This window comes from Entelurus aequoreus, linkage group LG10, assembly GCF_033978785.1.
Source record: "Entelurus aequoreus isolate RoL-2023_Sb linkage group LG10, RoL_Eaeq_v1.1, whole genome shotgun sequence".
Taxonomy (NCBI): Eukaryota; Metazoa; Chordata; class Actinopteri; order Syngnathiformes; family Syngnathidae; genus Entelurus; species Entelurus aequoreus.
In genome coordinates this window covers 42005270-42030343 of record NC_084740.1, presented here as the reverse complement: position 1 = coordinate 42030343, position 25074 = coordinate 42005270, and the positions used below count along the sequence as shown (strand labels likewise).

The 25074-nt window shown below is 33.0% G+C and overlaps 2 protein-coding genes across 2 annotated transcripts in view; one reads left to right on the top strand and one right to left on the bottom strand.

Moving 5' to 3' along the window:
* LOC133659393 (LHFPL tetraspan subfamily member 6 protein) overlaps nt 1–18319 on the bottom strand; it is a 177020-nt gene extending 158701 nt beyond the window's left edge. The window contains 2 exon segments of the mRNA XM_062062156.1: nt 2871–3372; nt 18025–18319. Coding sequence (XP_061918140.1) covers nt 2871–3255 — 385 coding nt within the window. The 5' untranslated portion in view covers nt 3256–3372; nt 18025–18319.
* A 5892-nt stretch (nt 18320–24211) lies between these two features.
* The window catches only part of cog6 (component of oligomeric golgi complex 6), a 78250-nt gene continuing 77387 nt past the window's right edge, over nt 24212–25074 (top strand). Inside the window, exon 1 of the mRNA XM_062060888.1 lies at nt 24212–24420. Coding sequence (XP_061916872.1) covers nt 24286–24420 — 135 coding nt within the window. The 5' untranslated portion in view covers nt 24212–24285. The remainder of the gene's footprint in view (nt 24421–25074) is intronic.

Genomic DNA, 25074 nt, shown 5'->3' with positions numbered 1-25074 from the left:
ATTTATACGTATATATATGTATATATGTGTATATATATGTATATATGTGTATATATATAAATATACAGTATGTATATAACATATATATACAACATATGTATGTATGTATATTTATTATATAATATATATACCAAAAATGTATATATTTGTATAATATAAAAACATAAATGTATATATAATATATATAGTGTATATACTGTATGTATGTATATTTATTATATAACATATATACCAAAAATGTATATATTTGTATAATATAAAAACATAAATGTATATATAATATATATAGTGTATATATATATATTAGAGATGCGCGGATAGGCAATTATTTAATCCGCAACCGCATCACAAAAGTCGTCATCCACCCGCCATCCACCCGAACTAACATTTTATCAAAACCACAACCGCCCGCCACCCGCCACCCACTTGTTGTTATATATCGAATATAAACGATGCAAGGCATTGTCACGCCAAATTTCTTCCCCCTACAAAAACCTTCCCCCCACCACTTACTTCCGTGGTCATGACGCCTCCAGGACCAGGAGGCGTGTGGGTCGGATCACACCCTGGACACACACTATTCTCCCCTCTCCCCTCAGGCAGGAGACTACGCTCCATCCAGACCCACACCTCCCGCCACCTGAACAGTTTTTTCCCCTCGGCCATCAGGCAAATGAACAAGAACTCCTAACAGCAGCTCCTTGAATTCCTTGAATTCCTTCTAAGTCTATCTGATAGCTCAGTTACAGCTCTTTTTATTACCAAATATGTGTTATATGTGTTTCATGTTGCACGATTGCACCAAGAAAAATTCCTAGTTTGTGAACCCGTTCTCAAACAATGGCAATAAAACTATTCTGATTGTGATTCTGATTCTGATTCTGATGTTTCCTCTTACGTCATTGACAGCGATCAATAGTACTTCGGCTTTGACTGCCCGTCGCTGGAAGGATACTTCGTCTTTGACAGCTGCTGGAATCTGAAGAAATCGATTATTGGTTTTTTTTGTACAGGTGCGAAACAGGACAGTCGCGTGCCGGTTAAGGACCCCCGGCAACTTTGTGACTTTATTGGACAGAGCCCCGGAAGTAAATGGGGGGGGGGGGGGAGGTTTTTGTACGGGGGAAGCAATTTGGCGTGCCTGATGAATAATTGCCTGTTTCAAAGAGTGCTGTGGGTAACAACATTTAACTATGTATTTGTTTTTCTGAATTGGTTCAACCGCCACCCGCCCGAATCTATTTAAAATCTATTTTTTTCGTCATACATCCGCCCGACCCGCGGATTATCCGCGGAGTCCGCGGTTGTGTCCGCAAACCGCGCATCTCTAATGTGTATAAATATACATGCACAAATATATATATAGCGTACACCAGGGGTCACCAACCTTTTTGAAACCAAGAGCTACTTCTTGGGTAGTGATTAATGCGAAGGGCTACCAGTTTGATACACACTTAAATAAATTGCCAGAAATAGCCAATTTGCTCAATTTACCTTTAACTCTATGTTATTATTAATAATTAATGATATTTACACTTAATTCAACGGTTTAAAAGAGGAGAAAACACGAAAAAAATGACAATTAAATTTTCAAACATAGTTTATCTTCAATTTCGACTCTTTAAAATTCAAAATTCAACCGAAAAAAAAGAAGAGAAAAACTATAGCTAATTAGAATCTTTTTGAAAAAAATAAAAAAATAATTTATGGAACATCATTAGTAATTTTTCCTGATTAAGATTAATTTTAGAATTTTGATGACATGTTTTAAATAGGTTAAAATCCAATCTGCACTTTGTTAGAATATATAACAAATTGGACCAAGCTATATTTCTAATAAAGACAAATCATTATTTCTTCTAGATTTTCCAGAACAAAATTTTTGAAAGAAATTCAAAAGACTTTTAAATAAGATTTAAATTTGATTCTACAGATTTTCTAGATTTGCCAGAATATTTTTTTTGAATTTTAATCATAATAAGTTTGAAGAAATATTTCACAAATATTCTTCGTCGAAAAAACAGAAGCTAAAATGAAGAATTAAATTAAAATGTATTCATTATTCTTTACAATAAAAAAAAAAAATACTTGAACATTGATTTAAATTGTCAGGAAAGAAGAGGAAGGAATTTAAAAGGTAAAAAGGTATATGTGTTTAAAAATCCTAAAATCATTTTTAAGGTTGTATTTTTTTCTCTAAAATTGTCTTTCTGAAAGTTATAAGAAGCAAAGTAAAAAAATAAATTAATGTATTTAAACAAGTGAAGACCAAGTCTTTAAAATGTTTTCTTGGATTTTCAAATTCTATTTGAGTTTTGTCTCTCTTAGAATTAAAAATGTCGGGCAAAGCGAGACCAGCTTGCTAGTAAATAAATACAATTTAAAAAATAGAGGCAGCTCACTGGTAAGTGCTGCTATTTGAGCTTTTTTTTAGAATAGGCCAGCGGGCGACTCATCTGGTCCTTACGGGCTACCTGGTGCCCGCGGGCACCGCGTTGGAGACTCCTGGCGTACACGATACGGCTCAGTTATACACAGATATCATATATAAAAAAACACTTTATTCTTGTGGTTTTATAATCGAAAAAGCACCGGCAGGAACAGCTGCGGCTGTAGGCAACCTCCCAATACAGTTTGGCAGTAGCTGCATTTGAAGCATGCAAAGAGGTGTCAAACACTGCCGTGTTTGTGCGTCACAACAAGTGTTTACAATGGACTTGTCAGCACTATTAATGCTGACTCCTGCTGTTACAACATTGGTTGTGTGGCTGCAATGTGTTTGATCGTATGTTTGGTTCCTTTCCACTTTCTCATGCCCTCCAAACCATGACTGAAGTAAAAATTGAAAAAAAAGTTGCATGGACACTCACCTCCGATAAACTGGATGGCTCCCGCCACGCGGCCGATGGTGCGCGAGATGAGGTCAGAGATGCAGCACCCCATGAGAGCGGTGAGCGCCACCAGCAGGAGGAGGCCGCAGCCGGCGCCCGTCACCACCGTGCAGATCCGCCACTCCACGCTGGGGATGGCGCCGAAAGAGGCGTAGCGGCCGCACTGCTCCAGCATCACCGTGGTCTGCCGCTCCTCGTCCCGCACCGGGTAGGAGCACCGGCGGAAGGTGCCGAAGGACACCGGCTTGTCCATCTGCGCGCCCAGCAGCCAATAGGGCATGAAGAAGCCCACGCAGGAGGCGGCGGCGCACAGCAGCGACAACAGCGCCCACAGCGCGCCGGCGCACGTCAGACTGGACCCCATGTTGGACACGAGCGCGGGGGTTCCGGCTGGCGAGAAGGAATGCGGGTTGGCGAGCAGTCAAAGCAAAATTCTGGGAAGGAAGTGTGGCGACTTCACCTCCTGGGTGACGTTGGAGCCCTGAGAAGACACGAATGACATCATAGTAATATCAATTATAACTATATAACATTGTAATGTCAACTATAATCATATAACATCATCGTAATGTCAACTATAATCATATAACATCATCGTAATGTCAACTATAATCATATAACATCATCGTAATGTCAACTATAATCATATAACATCATCGTAATGTCAACTATGATTATATAACATCATCGTAATGTCAATTATAATCATATAACCTCATCGTAATGTCAACTATAATCGTATAACATCATCGTAATGTCAATTATAATCATATAACATTATCGTAATGTCAACTATAATTATATAACATCATCGTAATGTCAACTATAATCATATAACATCATCGTAATGTCAACTATAATCATATAACATCATCGTAATGTCAACTATAATCATATAACATCATCGTAATGTCAACTATAATCATATAACATCATCGTAATGTCAATTATAATCATATAACATCATCGTAATGTCAACTATAATCATGTAACATCATTGTAATGTCAGCTATTATCATATAATATAATCGTAATGTCAACTATAATTATATAACATCATCGTAATGTCAACCATAATCATATAACATCATCGTAATGTCAACTATAATCATATAACATTATCGTAATGTCAACTATAATTATATAACATCATCGTAATGTCAACTATAATCATATAACATCATCGTAATGTCAATTATAATCATATAACATCATCGTAATGTCAACTATAATCATATAACATCATCGTAATGTCAATTATAATCATATAACATCATCGTAATGTCAACTATAATCATATAACATCATTGTAATGTCAGCTATTATCATATAACATAATCGTAATGTCAACTATAATTATATAACATCATCGTAATGTCAACCATAATCATATAACATCATCGTAATGTCAACTATAATCATATAACATAATCGTAATGTCAACTATAATTATATAACATCATCGTAATGTCAACCATAATCATAACATCATCGTAATGTCAACTATAATCATATAACATCATCGTAATGTCAACTATAATCATATAACATCATCGTAATGTCAACTATAATTATAAAACATCATCGTAATGTCAACTATAATCATATAACATCATTTTAATGTCAACTATAATCGTATAACATCATCGTAATGTAAATTATAATCATATAACATCATCGTAATGTCAACTATAATCATATAACATCATCGTAATGTCAACTATAATTATATAACATCATCGTAATGTCAACTATAATCATATAACATCATCGTAATGTCAACTATAATCATATAACATCATCGTAATGTCAACTATAATCATATAACATCATCGTAATGTCAACTATAATTATATAACATCATCGTAATGTCAACTATAATCATATAACATTATCGTAATGTCAATTATAATCATAGAACATCATCGTAATGTCAACCATAATCATATAACATCATCGTAATGTCAACTATAATCATATAACATAATCGTAATGTCAACTATAATTATATAACATCATCGTAATGTCAACCATAATCATATAACATCATCGTAATGTCAACTATAATCATATAACATCATCGTAATGTCAACTATAATCATATAACATCATCGTAATGTCAACTATAATTATATAACATCATCGTAATGTCAACTATAATCGTATAACATCATTTTAATGTCAACTATAATCGTATAACATCATCGTAATGTAAATTATAATCATATAACATCATCGTAATGTCAACTATAATCATATAACATCATCGTAATGTAAACTATAATTATATAACATCATTGTAATGTCAACTATAATCATATAACATCATCGTAATGTCAACTATAATCATATAACATCATCGTAATGTCAACTATAATCATATAACATCATCGTAATGTCAACTAAAATTATATAACATCATCGTAATGTCAACTATAATCATATAACATTATCGTAATGTCAATTATAATCATATAACATCATCGTAATGTCAACTATAATTATATAACATCATCGTAATGTCAACTATAATTATATAACATAGTAATGTAAACTATAATCATATAACATCATCATATTGTTAACCATAATCATACGCTGGAGACACTGCATTAGGAACAGACTAACTACGTCACGTAGCATTCTCATACTATTACGACTTTATTTTCGTAATAATACGACTTCTTTCTCAGGCTTAAGACTTACATAGTTGACTTTTTCTTAACCATTTTTTGGCAATTTTTGCAATGTTCTCATAACGTTACAACTTTTTTTTCGTAATGTTGCGACTTTTTCTCATACTATTACGACTTTATTTTTGGAATAATACGACTTATTTCTTAGGCTTAGGGCTTTGCTTACAAAGTTGACTTTTTCTTAACTTTTTTTTGCAATCTGTGTTCTCATAACATTACAACTTTTTTTTCGTAATGTTGCGACTATTTCTCATACACTTACGACTTTATTTTCGTAATAATACGACTTCTTTCTTAGACTTAGGACTTAGAAAGTTGACTTTTTCTTAACCCTTTTTGTCACAATCTATTCAGATAACATTACAACTTTTTTCTCGTAATCTTGCAAATTTTTCTCATGCTATTACAACTTTATTTTTGGAACAATACAACTTTTTTCTTAGTCTTGGGACTTTGCTTACATTCGTAAAATGTTTTTATGAAAAAAGTGACTTGTTCATAACCTTTTTAGGCGCATTTTATATTCTCGTAACATTTCAACTTTTTTCTCGTAATGTTGCGACTTTTTCTCATATTATTATGACTTTATTTTCGTTATAGTACGACTTTTTTTTCTTAGTCTTAGGACTTGCAATCTAAAAACTTTTTTCTTGCAATCTTTGGGCTCAACTTGGGGCGGTATAGCTCGGTTGGTAGAGCGGCCGTGCCAGCAACTTGAGGGTTGCAGGTTCGATCCCCGCTTCCGCCATCCTAGTCACTGCCGTTGTGTCCTTGGGCAAGACACTTTACCCAGCTGCTCCCAGTGCCACCCACACTGGTTTGAATGTAACTTAGATATTGGGTTTCACTATGTAAAGCGCTTTGAGTCACTTGAGAAAAAGCGCTATATAAATGTAATTCACTTCACTTCACTTATTCTCAGCATTGTAATTATTTTACACTTTTTAAAATAACTTTTCTACTACAGTAATACTGTTTTATGACTTTTTTGTAACCACCCATCCATCCATTTTCTACCGCTTGTCCCGTTCGGGGTCGCGGGTGTTGTTGCACATGGGCGGAAGGCGGTGTACACCCTGGACAAGTAATCTTATGACTTCATTTTGTATTAGTAACATTTTTTTTCTTACCATCTTTGGACTTTTTTTGCAATAAAAAAAAAAAATACTAGCAATGATTATGCAAAAAACATCACAACTTCATTCTTTTGACATATTTAGTTTTGACCAAAAATTTGACATCACGTTTTTACTTTTAGCAATACTGTATTATGACTTTTTTTGTAATGTTACAACTTTATTTTCGTAATAGTATCGTTTGTTATTTTGCAACATTTATTTTTTTAGAAAACCTTTTTTTCTGCGCAATCTTTGTGCTAAAAAAATCAAAACGTTGACATTCTCTTATTGTAATTTTTGACAACTTTTTTCTTAACGTTTCTACTTTTTTAAAAATATTGTATTCTCACAGTTTTCTTGTAATATAGCACATTTTTTCTCACAATTTAATAACTTTTTTTTCCTCACAAGCCATATTCTTGTAATATTACAACTTTATTCACGTAACATTGCGACATTTTCTCACGCTATTACGACTTTTTTTTAACCTTTTTTCTTAGTCTTGGGACTTGCAATCTAAAAACTTTTTTTCTTGCAATCTTTGTGCTCAACTTTAGCAACTTTCTTTCTGTTGTATTTTTTTTTTTAACATTTTTTTCATAATGTTTCTACTTTCTTAATACTGTATTATTACTTTTTCGTAACATTACAAATGCTCGTAACCGTACTATTTTTTTCTCGCATATTTGCAGGTTTTTAATCTAAGTGTTGACATTCTCTTAACATTGTAATTTGTTATAACTTTTGTAATACTGTATTACGACATTTTTCGTAACATTGCAACTTTATTTTTGTAATAGTATGATGTTTTTCTTGCAATCTTTGGACTCTTGCAATATAAAAACCTTCTTTCTCACAATCTTAATGCTAAAAACATCGCAATTTGATTCTTTTAACGATGGAATGTTTCAAAAATGTGTGCATCACTTTTTTACTTTGACTTTTTTTCTCATAATGTTACAATTGTATTTTCGGAATTGTAACGTTTTTTTCTTGCGATATATGTGGGTTTTTTCCAAAAACATATTTTTCACGCAATCTTTTTGCTCAAAACCTCAAAACGTTGGCATTCTCCTAACATTGTAATTTTTTATAACTTTTGTAATACTGTATTACGACATTTTTCGTAACATTGCAACTTTATTTTTGTAATAGTATGATGTTTTTCTTGCAATCTTTGGACTCTTCTTGCAATATAAAAACATTCTTTCTCACAATCTTAATGCTAAAAACATCGCAATTTGATTCTTTTAACGTTGGAATTTTTGAAAAATTTGCACATCACTTTTCTACTTTGACTTTTTTTCTCATAATGTTACAATTGTATTTTCGGAATTGTAACGTTTTTTTCTTGCGATATATGTGGGTTTTTTCCGAAAACATATTTTTCACGCAATCTTTTTGTTTAAAACCTCAAAACGTTGACATTCTTTTAACTTTGTCATTTTTTACAACTTTTCTTTTAACATTTCTACTTTTTGTAATAGTGTATTCCCACTTTTTCTTGCACTATTACATTTTTTCTCACAAAGTAATAACTGTTTTTCTTACAATCCATATTTTCGTAATTTTACAACTCTATTGACATAAAATTGCGACTTTTTCTCATACTACTACGACTTTATTTTTGTAGTCATAACATTTTTCTCTTAGTCTTGGGACTTTTCTTGCAATCTTTGTGCTCAACTTTCCCAACTTTCTCTCAACGTTTTTTTCATGGCGTTTCCACTTTTGAATACTGTGTTACGACTTTTTTTTCCCGTAACGCTACAAATTTATTTTCGTATTTGTAAAATACATATATATTTTTCGCAACAAGCGGTAAAAAATAAATGGATGCAATATTATGACTTTTCCATATACATGTACTGTATGCAAATATTACAACTTTATTGACGTAATATTGCGACTTTTTCTCATACTAGTACGACTTTATTTTGTAGTAATACAATTTTTCTTAGTCTTGGGACTTTTCCTGCAATCTTTGTGCTCAACTTTCACAACTTTCTCTCAACGTATTTTTCATAACGTTTACACTTTTGTAATACTTTGTTCCGACTTTTTTTTTTTCCGTAATTCTACAAATAAATTTTCGTATCCGTACAATTATTTTGTTGTTGTTGCAACAAGCGGTACAAAATAAATTAATGCAATGTTAGGACTTTTCCACATATATGTATACAAATATTACAACTCTATTGATGTAACATTGCGACTTTTTCTCATACTACTACGACTTCATTTTGTAATAATACAATTTTTCTCTTAGTCTTGGGACTTTTCTTGCAGTCTTTGTGCTAAACTTTCACCACTTTCTCTCAATGTTTTTTTCATAACGTTTCTACTTTTGTAATACTGTGTTACAACTTTTTTTTCCCCGTAACGCTACAAATTCATTTTTGTATTGGTACAATTTTTTTTTTTTTGCAACAACTGGTAGAAAATTAAAAATAATGGATGCAATATTAGGACTTTTTCATATATATTATGTATACAAATATTACAACTTTATTGATGTAACATTGCGACTTTTTCTTTTACTAGTACGACTTTATTTTTGTAATCATAAATTGTTCTACTAGTCTTGGGACTTTTCTTGCAGTCTTTGTGCTCAACTTTCACGACTTTCTCTCAAAGTTTTTTCATAACATTTCTACTTTTGTAATACTTTGTTCCGACTTTTTTTTCCCGTAATGCTACAAATACATTTTCGTATCTGTACAATTTTTGTTGTTGTTGCAACAAGCTGTACAATATAAAAAATGTAGGCGATATTAGGACTTTTCCATATATATGTATACAAATATTAAAAATATTACAACTTTATTGACGTAACATTGCAACTTTTTCTCATACAAGTACGACTTTATTTTCGTAATAATATATATTTTTTCTTATTCTTGGGACTTTTCTTGCAGTCTTTGTGCTCAACTTTCACAACTTTTTCTCAACCTTTTTTTCATAAAGTTTTTTACTTTTGTAATACTGTTACGACTTTTTTTTTTCCGTAACGCTACAAATTTATTTTCGTATTCGTACTGTATTACGACTTTTTTTCTATTAGTAAAAAATGTTTTTGCAACAAGCGGTTTTAAAATTAATGGATGCAATATTAGGACTTTTCCATATATATGTATACAAATATTACAACTTTATTGACGTAACATTGCAATTTTTTCTCACGCTATTACGACTTTATCTTTTTGTAACGTTGCACCTTATAGTGATATTAAAGGCCTACTGAAATGAATTTTTTTTATTTAAACGGGAATAGCAGATCCATTCTATGTGTCATACTTGATCATTTCGCGATATTGCCATATTTTTGCTGAAAGGATTTAGTAGAGAAAATCGACGATAAAGTTCGCAACTTTTGCTCGCTGATAAAAAAAGCCTTGCCTGTACCGGAAGTAGCGTGACGTCACAGGAGCTAGTATTCCTCACAATTCCCCATTGTTTACAATAGAGCGAGAGAGATTCGGACCGAGAAAGTGACGATTACCCCATTAGTTTGAGCGAGGATGAAAGATTCGTAGATGAGTTACGTTACAGTGAAGGAGTTGAGAGGCAGTGATGGACGTATCTTTTTTCGCTCTGACCGTAACTTAGGTACAAGCTGGCTCATTGGATTCCACACTCTCTCCTTTTTCTATTGTAGATCACAGATTTGTATTTTAAACCACCTCGGATACTATATCCTCTTGAAAATGAGAGTCGAGAACGTGAAATGGACATTCACAGTGACTGAACATGTAAATACACGATTAATAATATTCAGCTTTGCGAAGCTAAAAAATAGAAGCTAACATAGCAACGTAGCCGACGTGACAGCATAGCAGTCTCAAATGCAGATAGAAACTAAATTTAAAAAAACCCTGACTGGATGGATAGACAGAAGATCAAAAATACTATTAAACCATGAACATGTAAATACACGATTAATAATATTCAGCTTTGCGAAGCTAAAAAAAATAGAAGCTATCCTAGCAAAGTAGCCAATGTGATAGCATAGCAGTCTCAAATGCAGATAGAAACTAAATTTAAAAAAACCCTGACTGGATGGATAGACAGAAGATCAAAAATACTATTAAACCATGAACGTGTAAATACACGATTAATAATATTCAGCTTTGCGAAGCTAAAAAAAAATAGAAGCTAACCTAGCAAAGTAGCCAATGTGATAGCATAGCAGTCTCAAATGCAGATAGAAACTAAATTAAAAAAAACCCTGACTGGATGGATAGACAGAAGATCAAAAATACTATTAAACCATGAACATGTAAATACACGATTAATAATATTCAGCTTTGCGAAGCTAAAAAAATAGAAGCTAACCTAGCAACGTAGCCAATGTGATAGCATCAGTCTCAAATGCAGATAGAAACTAAATTAAAAAAAACCCTGACTGGATGGATAGACAGAAGATCAAAAATACTATTAAACCATGAACATGTAAATACACGATTAATAATATTCAGCTTTTCGAAGCTAAAAAAATAGAAGCTAACCTAGCTACGTAGCCAACGTGATAGCATAGCAGTCTCAAATGCAGATAGAAACTAAATTAAAAAAAACCTGACTGGATGGATAGACAGAAGATCAAAAATACTATTAAACCATGAACATGTAAATACACGATTAATAATGTTCAGCTTTTCGAAGCTAAAAAAAATAGAAGCTAACCTAGCAACGTAGCCAACGTGATAGCATCAGTCTCAAATGCAGATAGAAACTAAATTAAAAAAAACCCTGACTGGATGGATAGACAGAAGATCAACAATACTATTAAACCATGAACATGTAAATACACGATTAATAATATTCAGCTTGGCGAAGCTAAAAAAACAGAAGCTAACTTAGATGCGGCGTCGGGCTTACTCACTGTAGTGCGTCTGCTATCCTGCTCAAAACACAACACAACCTCCTGGTGTTGGTGTTGCTGTAGTCCGCCGCTCCACCGATCGCACCTACAACTTTCTTATTTGCAGTCTCCATTGTCCATTAAACAAATTGCAAAAGATTCACCAACACAGATGTCCAGAATACTGTGGAATTTTGTCGAAGAAAACAGAGGTATTTGAATTGGGTCCAAACACTTCCCTTGACCTTGTGACGTCACGCGCATACGTCATCATACCGCGACGTTTTCAAGCGGAAGTTTCCTGGGAAGTTTAAAATTGCACTTTATAAGTTAACCCGGCCGTATTGGCATGTGTTGCAATGTTAAGATTTCATCATTAATATATAAACTATCAGACTGCGTGGTCGGTAGTAGTGGCTTTCAGTAGGCTTTTAAGTAATATTACTCTCGCAACACGACCACTTTATCTTGCAGCTGTACGCTGTTTTTCCTCAGAATTATATATATTATTTTCATTTCCAATGTTGCTGTTTTGCTTTTCCCCCCATGTGTATTTTATAGTCAATACAGAACAGCGGTCTGTTGTGTAATTCCTAAAACGTATAAGCACGATAACGTTGTGTTAGGAGTCATCTTCTTTTTGTTATTGTCATGTGATCATTCTTATCATTTGCATATGGAGCAGCTATGAAATCTGCCTAGCAACAAAAGATGGCGAAATAAACAAGAGCCAATTACAAGAGAGTATCAACCATGGAGAAGTGACAAAGTTACGTGTTCCTAATAATGTGCTCACCTTGTTTATCTTCCAGGAGAGAGTAGAAATGCTACAAAAGATTTCTTACAATCATCCTCCATTATTGATTATTTGGGAGGCAATTAGAGCGCTTACTTTTCCTCTCGTACTTGCACAATCCCAACGCAACAAAGCCAATGATGTCATGAATGAATGCATTGATTGATGTTCATGCCTGGGGTCAAAGGTGAAGCTGTGCTACTGACATGTCTGCAAGCGTCACTCGAGCTATGGAGATGTGTTCATGAACATGTTGAGGATGCATGCTTAGCCATGAGGGGTGTCCCTAATGTTGGGGCAGAACCACTTCAAAACAAACCCAAGGTCCTGGGACTTGACCAATTACAGTTAGAAATACAATATACAGATCTTTTTTTTAACCCTACGTGCACCCCTCAAGTCTGCTCAAAGGTTTCACTCATAAAATGTTTTTAAAAATAGTTTTTTTAATGTTTTATGCATTGCCCTTTTTGTCAAAACCATGTTTTTATGGCAAAAACACAAAATATGCGATATTTTCCTAAAGAAATTTGACGTGAAATATATTTGATGTGAAGTAATTAGAGTCTTAAATAGGTCAATAATTCATAACATTGATTTTAATGTATTATTATTATTTCTAATAAAAAAATACAATAAAAAAAGAAAACTTTAATTTATTAAATTGTATCATTTTAATAATAATGTATAATTATTTTTTGAGCAATGAGAGTTAATTAAATTAATCCCACTAAAAATGTGGGGGATGCAAAAGGGCCGGACTCATATAAGTGTTAAAATAAGTCATATATTTTTGTGTTTTTCACTTTCAAAGTTTAAATCTCGACATCAACTTCAGGTCTATTCATTAATACTAATTTGTTGTTTTTGTATGGTGTATGCCTTTTTGGTGGAAACCCTGTTATTTTATGGCAAAAACACAAAATATGCAATATTTTCCTAAAACAAATTCAAAGTGGAATATTTGATGTGAAGTAATTAGAGCCATAAATAGGACCATTATTCATAACATTGATTTTATTTCGTTCGAATTTTTGAGCAATGACAGTTTCAATAAAAATCCCACTTAAATTATTGGGAATCCAAAAGGGCCCCACTCATAAAAGTGTTAAAAATAAGTAAAACATTTTTTACTTTCAACATATATATAACATACTGTATACAACATATATATGACATATAAATATATATACATGGATGTATATATATATATATATATATATATATATATATATATATATATATATATATATATATATATATATATATATATATATATATATATATATATATATATATACATCCATGTATATATATTTATATATATATATACATGTTTTTTGTCAAAACCCTGTTATTTTATGGCAAAAACACAAAATGTGCAATATTTTCCTAAAAAAAAATGTCAAAGTAGAATATTTGATGTGAAGTAATTGGAGCCTTAAATAAATCAATAATTCATGACAACATTGATTTAATGCATTATTATTTTTTGATCAATGACAGCTTTAAATAAAAAAAGACACTTAAAATGATTGGAAATCCAAAACGGCCCCACTCATAAAAGTGTTAAAAATAAGTCATACATTATTATTTTTTTTACTTTCAACCCTTAAATCTCTAAATCAACATATATAGAACACATACAACATACAGTATATACACACACACACACACACACACACACACACACACACACACACACACACACACATATATATATATATATATATATATATATATATATGGTAAATGGATTGTACTTGTGTAGCGCTTTTATACCTTTTTAAGGAACTCAAAGCGCTTTGAGACTATTTCCACATTCACCCATTCACACACACATTCACACACTGATGGCGGGTCTATCTAACGCTAACCAGGCCCATCAGGAGCAAGGGTGAAGTGTCTTGCTCAAGGACACAACGGACATGATGGTAGAAGGTGGGGATTGAACCAGCAACCCTCCGATTGCTGGCACGGCCACTCTCCCAACTTCGCCACGCCGTATATGTATTATGTTTTAAGCCTTTTTAGTCAAAACCCAGTTATTTTATGGGAAAAACATAAAATGTGCAAATTTTTCCTTAAAAAAAAAAATGTCAAAGTGGAATACTTGATGTGAAGTAATTGGATCCTTAAATAAATCAATAATTCATAACAACACTGATTTTAATGCATTATTATTTTTTGATCAATGACAGTTTAAAAAAACAAACAAACAAAAAATAACACTTTAAAATTCTCGGGGCTCATAAAAGTGTTAAAAAATTATTTATTTTTTTACTTTCAACACTTAGATCTCTAAATCAACATATATGTAACATATATATATATATATATATATATATATATATATATATATATATATATATATATATATATATATATATATATATATATATATATATATATATATATATATATATATATATATATATATATATATATAAATATCCATCCATTTTCTTTTCTACCGCTTATTCCCTTCGGGGTCGCGGGGGGAGCTGGAGCCTATCTCAGCTACAATCGGGCGGAAGGCGGGGTACACCCTGGACAAGTCGCCACCTCATCATATATATATATATATATATATATATATATATATATATATATATATATATATATATATATATATATATATATATATATATATATATATATATATACATAAAATGTTTTATGCCTTTTTTGTCAAAACCCTGTTATTTTATGGCAAAAATACAAAATATGCAATATTTCCCCCAAAATATTATTTTTGGTTTTTTACACTTTTCGCACTTATGTCTCCAGATCAACTTCATATCTATCCATCAATCATTTTTATTTTCATGGTTTTTGTTTGTTTGTTTGTTTGTTCGTAGAGATGTCCGATAATATCGGACTGCCGATATTATCGGCCGATAAATGCTTTAAAAATGTAATATCGGAAATTATCGGTATCGGTTTCAAAAAGTAAAATGTATAACTTTTTAAAACGCCGCTGTGTACACGGACGTAGGGAGGAGTACAGAGCGCCAATAAACCTTAAAGGCACTGCCTTTGCGTGTCGGCCCAGTCACATAATATCTACGGCTTTTCACACACACGAGTGAATGCAAGGCATACTTGGTCAACAGCCATACAGGTCACACTGAGGGTGACCGTATCAACAACTTTAACACTGTTACAAATATGCGCCACACTGTGAACCCACACCAAACAAGAATGACAAACACATTTCGAGAGAACATCCGCACCGTAACACAACATAAACACAACAGAACAAATACCCACAACCCCTTGCAGCACTAACTCTTCCGGGACGCTACAATATACATCCCCCGGCCCCCCACCTCAACCCCGCCCACTTTAACCTCCTCATGCTCTCTCAGGGAGAGCATGTCCCAAATTCCAAGCTGCTGTTTTGAGGCATGTTAAAAAAAAATAATGCACTTTGTGACTTCAATAATAAATATGGCAGTGCCATGTTGGCATTTTTCTTTCCATAACTTGAGTTGATTTATTTTGGAAAACCTTGTTACATTGTTTAATGCAGGGGTGTCCAAAGTGCGGCCCGGGGGCCATTTGCGGCCCGCAGCTAATTGTTTACCGGCCCGCCACACATTCTGCAAAAATTGCAAAATTGATAGTATTGCAAAAATTAAAAAAAACATTTAAAAAATTGAAATGATGTGAAATCTAATCTAATCTTTTTTTTTCCATTGTTCAAAAATAAAAAAGACAAAAAATCCATGTTATAATGAATTATTGACCTATTCATGGCTCCAATTACTTCAAAAATGTCACTTTAAAATGTTTTATGTGGGAAAAATATTGCATATATTGTGTGGTTGCCATATAAAAACATCAAAGTTTTCTTTGACAAAAGAGTATAAAAACAAACAAAATAATAGTTCAAACGTAAAATGGACAGATATATCTGAAGTTGATCTCGTAACTTAAGTGTTGAAAGTAAAAAAAAACTAATAAAAATGTATCACTTTATGACCTTTTGGATCCCAAATATATTTAGTGGGATTTTATTAATATTTTCACTGTGATTACTCAAAAATATTAAAGAATTCAAATTAGGGATGTCCGATAATGGCTTTTTGCCGATATCCGATATTGTCCAACTCTTTAATTACCGATACCGATATCAACCGATACCGATATCAACCGATGTATGCAGTCGTGGAATTAACACATTATTATGCCTAATTTGGACAACCAGGTATGGTGAAGATAAGGTACTTTTTAAAAAAAATTGTCAAATAAGATAAATAAATTAAAAACATTTTCTTGAATAAAAAAGAAAGTACAACAAAGTAAAAACAGTTACATAGAAACTAGTAATGAATGAAAATTAGTAAAATTAACTGTTAAAGGTTAGTACTATTAGTGGACCAGCAGCACGCACAATCATGTGTGCTTATGGACTGTATCCCTTGCAGACTGTATTGATATATATTGATATATAATGTAGGAACCAGAATATTAATAACAGAAAGAAACAACCTTTTGTGTGAATGAGTGTGAATGGGGGAGGGAGGTTTTTTGGGTTGGTGCACTAATTGTAAGTGTATCTTGTGTTTTTTATGTTGATTTAATTTTTTAAAAAAAACAAAAAAAAACTATACCGATAAAAAAAAAAACCGATACCGATAATTTCCGATATTACAATTTAACGCATATAACGCATACATCTCTAATTCAAATCAATGGTGACCTGCATTATTGATCTTTTAGAGCTCTAATGACTAAATACTGCATATTTCCAGTGTTACTATAAAAAACAAAATTGTCTTTGACAGAAAGGCTTTTTTTTTTTTACTTTTTATCAACCTGAAGTTGATATAGAGATTTACTGTAAGTGTTAAATAAATAAAAAATAATAATAATTTGACTTATTTTTAACGTTTTAATGACTGAGACCCTTTATGGTCCCTGGGAGCCCTAAAGGTTGAAAAAGAAAAATCCATATATTTTGTTTTGAAAATGAAAAATATCAAAATGGGCCCCGCATGCTTAAATTTTTCCGTGTGCGGCCCTCGGTGGAAAAAGTTTGGACACCCCTGGTTTAATGCATCCAGCGGGGCATCGCAACAAAATTAGGCATAATAATGTGTTCATTCCACCACTGTATATATCGGTATCGCTTGATATCGGAATCTGTAATTAAGAGTTGGACAATATCGGATATCGGCAAGACATCTCTATTTGTTTGTGTTATACTCATTTCTCAAATAAAACATGTTTTTTTAAATGGCAAACACACAAAATATGCAATATTTTAAGCAAAACAATATTCCAAAGTGAAGTGACGGTCTAGTAGCCTTGAATAAGTCAGTACTTCCTAAAAATGTTGATTTTGATTCATTATTATATATTTTTGAGCAATATTGTAGTAATATTTTTTTATAGAATGTGCCGTCCAAAGATGGCCCACGGTTCCACACTTTGGACACCCCCGACAATAAACGAGGCTGCTTGATAAAAGACAGTTAGTTAATGAGTCATTACCACACGATAACAGAACACATCGGCGATGATAAATATCGTGTAAGAATGTGAAAGTGCAGCATCGCCCGCAAGGAAGAGACTGACGTGGAATCATCGCAGTGCTCACACCGTCGGAATGTTAATATCGACCCCACTGGCGATATCAACAAGCAGGACTTACATGTGGAAAGATACCCGGAACAAAGTTCTTCCCATCGGCTCGCTCCCGCTGCTCGCTCCCGCTGGAAACTTTTCCAGAAAAAGCAGGAGAAAATAATTCCTTCAGACGGTCACTTTGTCCTCATCCAAACACGACGAACTCGACGGTCGAGAAGGTCCTGGTCCTGGTCCTGGTCCTGGTTCTAGTCCTGGTGTTCATGTGGAGCCGCGGGTGACAAATGTGTGTGAGAGAGAGCGAGAGAGAGAGAGAGAGGATCTCAGTGGGTCGGCGAGGATCTGAGAGGGGACCAGCCGTCATGCAGGCCACGCCCACCTGGGGGCGGGTCCCCCGGTACAAGCGGTCCTTGCGCGACGGGTTCACGGACGCCTCGTAAAACACAGACGTCACCTTTCGACAGGGGTGTCCAAACTTTTTCCACTGAGTGCCGCACACGGAAAAATTAAAGCATGTGGGGGCCATTTTGATATTTTTCCTTTTCAAACCATAACAAAATATATGGATTTTTTTTGTATTTATTTTACCTTTAGGGGTCCCGGGGACCATAAAGGGTCTCAGTTATTAAAATGTTAAAATTAAGTCTAATAAAATAATTGTAAAAATTAAAAAAAATTAAATAAATAAAAAAATAAATAAATAAATTAAATAATAAATAATAATAATAAATAAATAAATAAAAAATAATAAAGATAATAAATTAAATAATACATTTTAAAAAAAAAAAAGTATAGGGGCGGGGGTTACCCACATATGCGGTCCTCTCCAAGGTTTCTCATAGTCATTCACATTGACGTCCCACTGGGGTGAGTTTTTCCTTGCCCGTATGTGGGCTCTGTACCGAGGATGTCGTTGTGGCTTGTGCAGCCCTTTGAGACACTTGTGATTTAGGGCTATATAAAAATAAACATTGATTGATTGATTGATTGATTGATTTGTATTATTATTGTTTATTTAACGCTTACAGTAAATCTCTATATCAACTTTAAAAAAAAAGGTTTTATGGCTTTTCTGTCAAAAACAACTTTGTTTTTTATAGTAAAACTGAAATATGCAGTATTTAGTAAATGGAGCCCTAAAATATAAATAATGCAGGACACAATTGATTTTAATTATTTAATATTTTGTAGTCATCATAGTGAAAAGATAAATAAAATACCACTAAATATATTTGGGATCCAAAAGGTGCCCCACTCATAAAGTGATACATTTTTATTAGTTTTAGTTTTTTTTACTTTCATCACTTAAGTTACGAGATCAACTTCAGATATATGCGTCGATTTTACGTTTGAACTATTATTTTGTTTTTTTTATGCTCTTTTGTCAAAGAAAACTTTGTTTTTACATGGCAACTACACAATATATGCAATATTTACCACATAAAACATTTTAAAGTGAAAAATTTAAACTAATTTGAGCTTTGAAAATAATTCATTATAACATGGATTTTTTGTCATTATTATTTTTTTTGAGCAGTGGCAAAAAAAAAAGAAAGAAAGAAAGACAAAAGAAAAAAAACAGCCTGCATGGCAGCTTTTGTGTCAACATTGCAACTTTTTCTCGTTAGATTTCACCTCATTCCACTTTTTTTAATGTTCATTTTTATTTTTTGCAATAGCATTTCCAGAATGTGTGGCGGGCCGGTAAACAATTAGCTGCGGGCCACAAATAGCCCCCGGGCCGCACTTTGGACACCCCTGCACTTTACCAAGGGTCGGCAACCCAAAATGTTGAAAGAGCCATATTGGACCAAAAATACAAAAACACAATCTGTCTGGAGCGGCAAAAAATGAAAAGCCATATTACATACAGATAGTGTGTCATGAGATATAAATTGAATTAAGAGGAAACTAAATGAGCTCAAATATACCTACAAATGAGGCATAATGAAGCATAAATTAAACAGTTATAATAAAAACAAAGTGAGTTTATGCAGTCTTTGAGGATTTGGTGAACGACTCAAACAACGTAGAGCGATACAACATAAATGATCATCACGACTGTTCATTTTCAAGTCCACACAGTTATTTTGAAAGAGGATAGAGATCAAATTCAGTCTTTTGAGTGGCTCTTTGAAGTGAACAATGAGAACCGAGATCCCAGGTGTTTTCTTGCACATGCAAATTGAGCATCAGCAATTGCCCACTCTGCACGTGTGCCACCCTGTACTAGAAAATCAGTCAGAGTAAAGGACATTTAGCAGCATTAGAATGAACTTTAAAAAATTTTTTTTTTTAAATAACAAGTTAAATAAAAAGTATATATTTTTTAAAATAAATAAAAACAATTTTAATATTTTTTTTTTAATTAAAATTTTTTTTAAACGTATTTTATACATATAAATTATCTTTTTTTATTGTATGTATTTTTATTTTATTAAATAAAAAATATAAATTTGTATGTAAAATATATATATATATATATTTTTTTAAATTAATTTATTATTATTAATTTTTTTTCTTTATTATTATTTTTTGTATACAAATTTTATTTTATTTTATTCCTGCTTATATTTCTTGTATTTGTGTTTTATCGTTGTAGTATGTTTTTTCTTCTGTGATATGAATCCCCCTGGGTCTGAAATCCATCCATCCATCCATTTTCTAATGCTTTTCCCTTTCGGGGTCGCGGGGGGTGCAGAGCCTATCCCAGCTACATTCGGGCGGAAGGCGGGGAACACCCTGGACAAGTCGCCACCTCATCACAGGGCCAACACAGATAGACAGACAACATTCACACTCACATTCACACACTAGGGACCATTTAGTATTGCCAATCAACCTATCCCCAGGTGCATGTCTTTGGAGGTGGGAGAAAGCCGGAGTACCCGGAGGGAACCAATGCAGTCACGGGGAGAACATGCAAACTCCACACAGAAAGATTCCGAGTGCAGGATCGAACCCAGGACCTTCGTATTGTGAGGCAGATGCACTAACCCCTGTACTACCGTGCTGCCCTGAAATAAATAACATACACATATGGATTAACTTTTCAGCTTCATTATATTAAAGGGTAGTAGATTAAATTAAATTAAATTAAATTAAATTGGCCCTAGTGTGTGAATGTTGTCTGTCTATCTGTGTCGGCCCTGCGATGAGGTGGCGACTTGTCCAGGGTGTACCCCGCCTTCCGCCCGAATGCAGCTGATATAGGCTCCAGCACCCCCCGCGACCCCAAAAGGGACAAGCGGTAGAAAATGGATGGATGGTAGTAGATCAAGCGTACACACAGAAAGCATGGGAGTACAGTTTTGTACGCGCATTTGTATTATGTCCCAATTTTTAATTTTTAATTTATTTATACTTTTTATAGCCTTTTAAACATTATATTTGTAATTACTTTCTGTGTATTTATTTTTTTAACTATATTGTTAAAATGCTACACATTTTTTAGGTGAGGGAAAATTCAAACTAGTGATGTCATTGCCAAAGCATTGAAATATAGCACCGCTTAATAGGAAGTTTACAATAAAAACACAACAAAAAATACAATTATTGCCAATATTTTGGAATAATTCCTACCAATAGAGTAACATTTGTGTAAATTAAATTATTCTGATCCGCATTTTATCCTATAACTGATACTAGTGAATGTTTGCCAATGTTTCCCACCACATCCCACCACCCCGGATTGTAAATAATCAAATGTAAAAAATCAAATGTATATACTTGTTCTTATGCTTTCTGAACTCACTATGTTCACTGCTCGCTGTACATATGCGACCAAGTCAGACCTACACTGTTACAATGTCCATTTCTCAGATGATATAATTGTTGATGACTGAAGTATGCTGATAGCAACCCAACCTAAACCCCCCCCCCCCCCAGCCCCCTCCACATCCCACCCCCGGATTGTAAATAATGTAAATAATTCAATGTATATACTCAGATGATTAACTTGTGTGATGACTGTATTATGATGATAGTATATATTTGTACCATGAATTGATTAACATGGACCCTGACTTAGTTTAGTTTACTTTATTAAGGATCCCCATTAGTCTACACCGCAGTGGAGACTATTCTTCCTGGGGTCCAGGCAAAAAAACATCACACAATCACAAAACAAAAGATTACAATGCAGTACAACAAAATCAAATAATAAAATGTTGTAATACAAAAATAGCAACAACAAAGAACCAAAAAACAAAACAAAACAATAACTTCAACTTTACGGGCGGCATAGCTCGGTTGGTAGAGTGGCCGTGCCATCAACTTGAGGGTTCCAGGTTCGAGTCCCGCTTTCGCCATCCTAGTCACTGCCGTCGTGTCCTTGGGCAAGACACTTTACCCACCTGCTCCCAGTGCCACCCACACTGGTTTAAATGTAACTTAGATATGGGGTTTCACTATGTAAGGCGCTTTGAGTCACTAGAGAAAAGCGCTATATAAATACAATTCACTTCACTTTACATAATAATGTTCATACCAAAGATATAAAAAGAGCAATATAAATAAATATATATATATATATATATATATATATATATATATATATATATATATATATATATATATATATATATATATATATATATATATATATATATATATATTCTTGCTAAAATAAAACAAAGAACGAATTGCCTAAAATATACACATTAGTGTACCAAAGACAAACAATAAGTGACGAAAAAGTACCATCCATCCATTTTCTACTGCTTGTCCCATAATCAATAAAATAGTCAATAATCAATAAAACCAGTCATGACATTAGGTACAATCTAGAATTATCTCTTTCCGCAATACTTCTCCTCTTAGTCTATTTTTAAAACCCACTATGCTGGTGATTGATACCAGATATTGTGGAAGTTGATTCCAGTAAGTCAGGGGTCCCCAAACTTTTTGACTCGGGGACCACATTGGGTTAAAACAATTTGGCCGGGGGCCGGGCTGTGTATATATATATATATATATATATATATATATATATATATATATATATATATATATATGTATATATATATATATATATATATATATATATATATATATATATATATATATATATATATATATATATATATATATATTATATACTAGGGCTGTGAATCTTTGGGTGTCCCACGATTCGATTCAATATCGATTCTTGGCGTCACGATTCGATTCAAAATCAATTTTTTTTCAATTCAACACGATTCTCAATTCAAAAACGATATTTTCCCGATTCAAAAGGATTCTCTATTCATTCAATACATAGATTTCAGCAGGATCTACCCCAGTTTGCTGACATGCAAGCAGAGTAGTAGATTTTTGTAAAAAGCTTTTATAATTGTAAAGGACAATGTTTTATCAACTGATTGCAATAATGTACATTTGTTTGAACTATTAAATGAACCAAAAATATGACTTATTTTATCTTTGTGAAAATATTGGACACAGTGTGTTGTCAAGCTTATGAGATGCGATGCAAGTGTAAGCCACTGTGACACTATTGTTCTTTTTTTTTATGTTGTATTTTTTTGTTATAAATGTCTAATGATAATATCAATGAGGGATTTTTAATCACTGCCATGTTGAAATTGTAACTAATATTTATACTGTTGTTGATAATATTCATTTTTGTTTCACTACTTTTGGTTTGTTCTGTGTCGTGTTTGTGTCTCCTCTCAATTGCTCTGTTTATTGCAGTTTTTAATGTTGCTGGGTCGGGTTTGGTTTTGGAATTGGATTGCATTGTTATGGTATTGCTGTGTATTGTTTTGTTGGATTGTTGATAAAAAATACAAATAAATAAATAAATAATTTTTAAATTTGTATTTTTTTATTTATTTTTTTGTCATAAAAAAATACAATCATGTGTGCTTACGGACTGTATCCCTGCAGACTGTATTGATCTATATTGATATAAAAAAACAAAAAAAACTTTTAAAAAAAAATATATTTTTATTTTATTTTAATTTTTTAATTTAATTTTTTTGAAATTTCTTGTGCGGCCCGGTACCAATCAATCCACGGACCGGTACCGGGCCGCGGCCCAGTGGTTGGGGACCACTGCTATACATTACAGTCTTTTTCAAAACTTCAGTTTTGGGTTTTTAAACAAGTTGAAAAACGTATTTGGGTGTTACCATTTAATGGTCAATTGTACGGAATGTGTAGTGTACTGTGCAATCTACTAATAAAAGTTTGAATCAATCAATCAATTAATCAATCCCATCTCTTGAACGCAAACAATCCCGTAGCGGAAGTTGTTCCTTTTTGTTCCTACCCGGATATTAATTCTGCACGGACCACAACATTGACGTGGAAAGAGGCTGTGTACGTAATGGCTGACGTGAAGGTAGACTTGCCGGCCGATGCAACTTCTGCCCTACAAAATGCCACCGTGACTCCCCAGCCTAACAACCCGTTGTCGAGGAAGCTGAATAAAATTTTAGAGACGCGACTTGACAATGACAAGGTAAGTTTATTCTCTTGCTAGCTTGCTGCTAAGCTAGCGGTAGCTAATTGCACACTCGCAACACTTGCCTTATTTGTGTCAGTCACATTTAAACCTCTCCACATAATACGATATTATTTATGATATGGTAAGACTTTAAATGTGCTATAGCCCTTGTGTAATAATTATACTAATAATAAGTAAGATTAATTTAATTTGACTACATTGTATTGTTTTTTGATATGTTTCGGTGTATGTATGCACCCCGGGATGCAGAGGTGGCAGGCAAGTGCAGAAAAGAAGCCCTCTCTACTATTAAAATGCAGGTAGCACTTAAAAAAGATGTGCACACATTTCGTTTTTTATTTATCTCCTTCATTGATGTGCATCTTTGATCAATAGACAATTAAACCTCAGCAACTAAACACACATTTACACACCAATGCCTGAGAAGGAACAGGATGAAGAAAATCTTATATTTTCCTGCCCCCTTCAACATAATACGTAGTCTTACTTAATGGATAGCATACAAATACATAAAAATATAATGTAAATAAACAAAAAACACAAGTGCAAAACTTCATGAAGTACAAACCGAACAAAAAAAAAGTAATATACACCTCAGGGGATGATACAACACAAATACAAAACCAGACAAAATAATAAATATAAAGC